This window comes from Camelina sativa, chromosome 8 (genome assembly GCF_000633955.1).
Source record: "Camelina sativa cultivar DH55 chromosome 8, Cs, whole genome shotgun sequence".
NCBI lineage: Eukaryota > Viridiplantae > Streptophyta > Magnoliopsida > Brassicales > Brassicaceae > Camelina > Camelina sativa.
This window is the reverse complement of record NC_025692.1, coordinates 4,197,163-4,204,109: the sequence shown is the minus strand read 5'-3', so window position 1 is coordinate 4,204,109 and position 6,947 is coordinate 4,197,163. Positions and strand designations below refer to the sequence as shown.

The 6,947-nt window shown below is 35.7% G+C and overlaps 2 protein-coding genes across 2 annotated transcripts; one reads left to right on the top strand and one right to left on the bottom strand.

Moving 5' to 3' along the window:
- On the top strand, window positions 2,305-3,487 carry LOC104706081. The gene is made up of 3 exons (XM_010422212.1): window positions 2,305-2,553; window positions 2,873-3,134; window positions 3,213-3,487. Exons 1-3 carry the CDS (start codon window positions 2,419-2,421, stop codon window positions 3,275-3,277), a joined length of 462 nt encoding a protein of 153 aa, XP_010420514.1. The 5' UTR covers window positions 2,305-2,418; the 3' UTR covers window positions 3,278-3,487.
- Window positions 3,698-5,658, bottom strand: LOC104709198 (protein PNS1-like). The gene is made up of 3 exons (XM_010425849.1): window positions 5,605-5,658; window positions 3,999-5,159; window positions 3,698-3,904 (listed from the first exon to the last, which is right to left on the bottom strand). Exons 1-3 carry the CDS (start codon window positions 5,656-5,658, stop codon window positions 3,716-3,718), a joined length of 1,404 nt encoding a protein of 467 aa, XP_010424151.1. The 3' UTR covers window positions 3,698-3,715.

Sequence of the window (6,947 nt, the reverse complement as noted above, 5' to 3'; positions counted from 1 at the left end):
TTTTTTTTTTTTTTTTTTTTTTATCAGAGAGCAGAGAGCAGAGTAGCTAAATCAAAAATTTGGGGTTTGTTGTTGAGAATCTATAAATGGGTTAACAGATCATAAAAGAAAGAGACAAACACGAACTCTACGCGGAAAGAGAAAGAGATAAAGCACTGACCTTTATTGAAATATATCAGAAAGAGGAAGAAGAAGAAGAAGAGGGATCGAATTCGAATTGATGCTTTAATGGAGAAGGAAGGCGAATGAATACAACCCACAAAACACACAAACACTTTAAGAAGACCAGTGGAAGACAAAGCGTCAGAAACAAAAAACAGAGGAGGATCTATAAATTAGTTTATTTTTATAAAGAATTCGAAAAAAGTTTGTCACTTTGTCATTGCCGTTTTGGGTTACGGTGATTTGGGTTTTGGAATTGGCTTATGTGTCGTCTCCACGATCAACTGTGCGCCATTTTCTCTCTCCATTACGTCTTCGTAGACAAGGAAGAACAAGAAGACGAGGGATGGTCTCATTAGCGAATCTTAACTTTATAGGCTTTTTCCACAAATTATATAATAATTTAAGGAGCTGACCCAGCAATTTTTTTTGTGCTTATTCCTTAAGCACTAAACTAAATAACTAATGATAAAACAGAAACATTCCGGTTTGGTTCGTAATCAACAACCGGTTTAAGATTAAAATAGGGATTGTTTCAGGTTTATTTTATGACTAAAACCGTATCTAATGGTATACGTTGAACTGCACCGAGTCAATTTATAACTAATTTAACAGATACATCCAGTGTTGAATTAGTTTTGATATTTTGATGAATATATATAATGTAATGTAGTATGTTGTTTTGCTTATTTTGTCTTGTTTAATTAATTGTGAACTGTTTCTTGATTAAAAAATAGTTATTGGTAGCTGAGCTTAAATCACCGCCTTATCTTCTGATAGTTCCCATATCACATGAGGATAACTTGAAAATGTATTAAGAAGAAGTTGATAGAATAATGCGCTTTCTAGCACGATGGGTCATGGACTCATCACTCATGGGTGTGACCGGTGGTGGTCTCATCTGGTGCATAGCTTTCAAATTTACTTTCTTTTATATAGATATATATATACTATATAAAAATTGAAACTTCTTGGTTCGAACGTATTTTAGGAAATAAATATACATTCCATATAAGAATTATACTATAAATTTTCCAAATACAGATTGAGACACCCACGATTATAAAGAAAAAGTTGCAAAAAAGGGACAGAAAGATACAAGTAGAGGAGGTTAATAATATAAAGGAAATCGTAGTGTGATAAAGATAAAGTTAATAAAGGAATTTATAGTATACTATTACTCGCACAGTCACACAAGGGATAACTCTATATTAATGATGTCGACTGGAAAAAAAATAAAAACATAAAGTCGACTTTTATTACTAAAAGGAGTAAGTCGGTCGGTGGATTAGGATTTAGGATTTAGGATTTAGGATAATATTTAGTGAATTTCAAATAAAATCGAGCGTAATAATCAAGATAAGAGGACTTATGAGTGTGAATTGCAATAGTAAAAGTACCGAGTTCCTAGAGCCACGCGGTCTTCAATTCAAACGCGTTTGTTTCTCNTTTTTTTTTTTTTTTTTTGCTTTTCTTTAGTTTTTTTTTTTGGTAACATGCTTTTCTTTAGTTTACACTTTACAGTTTTGCTTTTATTTCGGACTTTTATTGCTTGAGATGCAAATAATAGGTGAGTACAAGTCACAAGAATCAACACGTACGTCCCCTTCTACTAATTTACTCGATATAAAACCTTCGATTACTCATGGAGATTTGATACAATCAATAAAAAAAAACTAAACACCAAACCACAAATCCTTGTAATTGTCTACCACTCAAACTTTTTAAACAGATTTATCTATTGTTATTTGTTAGTTTAGTCTTTTTAAAGATATGTTCCATTACTTATATCCAAAAAGTTGTAGAGTTGTGTCCAAAAATTAATATCTGATTTACTCTTTAAAATTATAGATGAAGAAATATCTTAAAAGTTTAAAGTGAACACACTTTAAAAGCCGACGGACCCTTAAGACAGCAAGAGTCATATTTATATTGTTTTCCTATGGAGCCCAATCCCCATTTGTCCAATTCCAAACTTGTTATCGATCGTGATATCTCACATTAACTTTACCCCAACTAGGCAACTACTCGTAAACATACCAACTGTCCAACTCCCCAAAAATTTCGGTTAACATAATTTAAATTTGTAACCGGATTATACCGGTTACGGGACCTTCAGGAAGAACTAGAGACTTTACGAGTGGGCGATTTCTCCAAAGCTATCATCATCAATTCATCATCACTCTTTCGATCTTACACGATTTTACCTTTTTAAAGTCTCGTCTCCATCTTCGAATTCGCGTATAGCATACGACGATGAGTTCCGCTTTAGATTTTGTTTTCCCGGCGACATCGAGTTTTGTTGGCGGAAACCGACGCCGGATTCCTTCTCGTGGATTCGGTTGCCGCGTGAGATTGTGCTCTCTTCTTCGTCCTTCTTCATCTCTCAAGGTTAATAATAATCTCCTATCTTCGTGATTATTTTTTTGTCCATCCTCCTCTAGGTTGTTGTTTGATTCACATAGAGGATTACGAGATTAGTTGTAGACTGTATCAGAGTGCTAATAAATCTGTGATCTGACTTGTGTTATTTCGAATTCTCTGTATCTGAAACTAAGCCATATTTGGAAACTGAAACCTAGCGTAACGTCTCATGGAAATCTGAATCTTACCAATGTACTTAGGGTGATTGGAAAAGAGAATCCTATTTTTTTTTCTGAGAGAGGTAACATATTGTTTGCTAAGTTGAGGCAATTCTTTGAATTCATAGGCTGAGTCAAGCTTAAAAAGAGATGTGAACCGACAAAGAAGCAGTCTTGAGTCTATGTTCTGTTATGATAAACCGATTCCTGAGGAAATAATCGAGGAGCCAGTAGGATTATCTATATCGGAGAGAGAGATTGGTGATAATCGGCGTTGTACTTGTTGTGAAGCTAAAGGTGCATTACTCTGTGCCACTTGCTCTGGCACTGGTCTATATGTAGACTCAATTATGGAAAGCCAAGGCATCATTGTTAAAGTCCGTTGCTTAGGTAAAGCCTCCATCCCTTACATGTTCTATGCAAATTACTTTGTCTTTCATCTTAACTAATATGTTGCTTCTGTTGTAGGTTGTGGTGGAACTGGTAACATTATGTGTAAAACTTGTGGTGGGCGTGGTCATGTAGGACACTGATATGACTCCGAGATTCACTTGTTTCCAGTCACCACTTTTTATACGTCGTGCCTTCTCTCTGATCTTATTGTAAAAACCTACTTTCTTGAGTTCCATATATAGATTTGTGTTTTTGTACTAATGAAATCTCTAGCTGAAACATTTACAATCTTGTAACAGAGTTCGTTCCGTTTCTGTTGTTATATAAAATGGTTTCCTAAGTGGCTGTTAGTATAACTCTCTATCTCCTTCATTGCTCTTTTCACTATTTATGCAATCAGATACAGACAGCGGATCAAAGAGCAATAAAAGCAGGGCATTCTCGTCTCACTTTGAAACAAAACAATCTCCAATCTTTAGTCTTGCTTTTAAAAAGCCTCAGTGAAAAGTGAAAAGAAGGAAACGAAAGTGTTGTTTTCTGAACTAAGTGGATATACCATCCGTATCTGAGTGAGCTCTCTACAAATGTGTTATCTCCTCATCCTCATCTTCCCGCACTCTATTATCGACTTCTCTTTTTGCCTTTTCGATATTTTGCCGCTCGATACGTTGTGGAATTGTGTTATCAAAGATATCGCTCTGTGGATCCTCAGAATAAGCTACATAGTAACCCACACATGCTTGTAACCACGCAGAAGAAACTCTCCCCTGAAACACACCAACACAAACAGGTACATAAGGATAGTCCCATAGTAAAAGCCAATTTTGATTAGTTTCCTGCATTTAGATAATAAGATCTTACCAAAAAGTATCCGATGATGAAAGCGTAGATAGTCAGCTCAGAGAAGTGATCCTTTTGGATCAGAAGCTTCCATATTCCTGCAGTTAATGCAGAGATTGCACCAATTCCCATGGCGCTATAGAAACAGATGGAGCTGGTGATGTCAAAGTCAATCAATTGCTCAAATCCAGCCACCGTTCTGAACGTCCTCCAGGTATCATTTGACGCTTGCACAAACCCTTTGTTGTAAGCTCCTACATGAACAAATCCATATCTGTTTCCAGACAAAATAATATGATTGGCAATCCAAAAGCAGCCTCGAGTACTTGTATAGATGTCCTGGTCATCATCGCACCCATCCTGCAGATTAGAGCACCGGATCGATCCCCTAAAGAGTACAATAAGTGGAACGAGTGTTGAACCAATCCAAACGCTCCCGAGCTGGTTTTTGAGAGTGGCACAAAGAGCGTCACAGGCATTCATCAACTCATCACGCCTGAAGTATACATATGTGGCTTTCGAAATCGCAACTTCTTGAACGTTTTTGAGAACCTGCATTGTCCAGGCAAAGCTTGTCACGAGGATGGAGATGAAAAGTATATCTAGACGTGTTCTTGTAGCACTAGCTCCACCGATTCCAGCAACCAAGAAACCAGAGTAAAAGACGCTTATGATCACTGATCCAACTGCTATAGCTCTGGTTCTTGCGGGTAATAACCTTGTGGCGACTGACATCATCTTGAAGGTGAACTCATGCCTGTTAATGACGTAAAGCCAGCCATACATTGCCGTAACGATGCTATAGACCACGAGAAGTACACCGATACCTAGAACCACGTTTTTGTCGTAGAGAATAAGGAAGAGCCCGACGGAGATTGTGAGTATCGGTGTGAACCAGAGCGTTGCTTTGACTGTGGCTCGAATGTTGTAGACGAAGAAGCAATTCCAGGCTAAAGAGAGGATTCCGGAGATAGCAACAGAGGATAACAGAGGAGTGTACCATTTCTTGGGATGGAAGTTAGGTGATTTGGTGAAGACGAGACCTCGTAGCGTGAGAAAGATCACAAAGATCGAGATTAGGGTTAGTTGCGTGTAGAAGATACAAGTGAAGAGGCATCTGAAGAATCTTCCGGTTAGTGTTTGTTGCTCTGCGGTGGGAGGAGTTACGGGTTGTTCGATTTCCTGTAAAAAAGATGCAAAAGGTAAGAGAAATCACAGTGACAGAGAGAATCATTGGTGAATTGAGGTTGAAGAAACGACGCTAATGCTGATTTGAGAAGAAGAAGAAGAAGAAGAGTACCATTGAGATAGACGAAGGTGGATGTATGTCACGGTTGAGGAAGACGAAGGTGAGTGAGCCACGGTTTTCTTGCGGCGGAAACGGTGACGGAAGATCAAAGAGACGAAGAGAGAGAGAAGAAGCGAGAGAGTAAAAAGTGAAGAAAGAGAAAGAACTCGATTAAGAGAAAGATAGAGGTCTTCTTGGTCTTGGTTCTTACAATCTTCACGTGAGAGGCCAAAAAGGCCGTTTTTTGTTGTTATAGACAATTCTTCGACGTCTCTCTAACTTCGATTTGAAATTGATTTAAGTCTCTATAGCTTTTCCCGAGTTTTCCCTCGTACTTAAGTTCCTTGGAACCCAAGTTTCACATCCTTCATCATTTGTTTGTGTTAGCGTCATGTATTAGTTGTTTACATCTTTATAAATCAAATAATGTATTCTTATTTTAAGTTTATTTAATCTGTGAAAAGATTAGAAAGAATGAAACCTTTTATCAAAATAAATATAAGAGAATGGCATTTTTACAGTGAACATTAAACTTTTTACTACTGTCTTATTTAAGTTTTAATCATTGCTAAATAATTTTAGATGAAAATGGCATTATAGAATATTTAATTTCCCGTCATTGAGAAAAAGAGAAGAAGTAAATATGAAAATTTAACAAGGGTTAAATGTATTTTCCTAATTGTGTTATTTAAAATAAATTAGGGGATGTTAGATTAGGTAGTAGATGAGATAATTAATGTTGCTATTCCTAATTTATCTTAGGTAATCCTAGAAATATAATTCTTAATCATATGAGGTAGTTTCACACATCTGATGCATCGACGATTTGACACAAATCCCACGGCGCTACTACCGAGTAAAGTTTTTCACACTTTATAAAAATAACAACATACTTTAGAAATACGAAAACTATACAATTTTTTTAATCTCTTAACTATCTTATTATATAAAGCTTGATTCTTAAAGTTCGTAACTCACCAGATTAAAGTTAAAAACTCATCAGATTGTGACACGTCTCAGTTGTAACGATTAAATATCAAAGTTAGTAACTCATCAGATCGTGACACATGTCAATTTTAACGATCATAAATCACAGTTTTTAAGCTTGGTAAAAAACGATGCATAAGATAATTGTAATCTTATTATATCAAAATTTTTTTCTGTTAATCATAAAAGGAAAATGCACCATCACACCAGAGATCGAATCCCGCTCTCTACGAATATAAGGATTTGACTAATGGGCCGACCTGTTGTGGCCCAATAGTTGACCAAAAAAAAAAAGGAAAATGATTTTAAATACACCCCTCTATATAAGTAAATAGATGATGACATATTTTAACAAAATAATTTCGACTAGTTTTGTTTTTCTTGATAAATTTTTTGTTTTTGTTTTTTATTAACCTTTTGTTTGACAAATCATTGTTCTTGAACAAGTTTCGAAGGCAATTTGTTTGTTTTCTAATAGAAGCAGCTATATAAAAAGATTCCTAGATATTACCACGTGTTTTCGTCGTCGTTTCTTTGAATTTTGTTTCGTTTCTCAATTTCATAATGCATACTACGAATCTTTGACTTTGAAGTGTTAACCAAGTTTCTTATCTAATAATAACTAAGGTTTTTGGGATTAAAAAAATTCTCACAGTGTTATTAGTAGTGTTATTATTATTTCTATTAATTTGCAG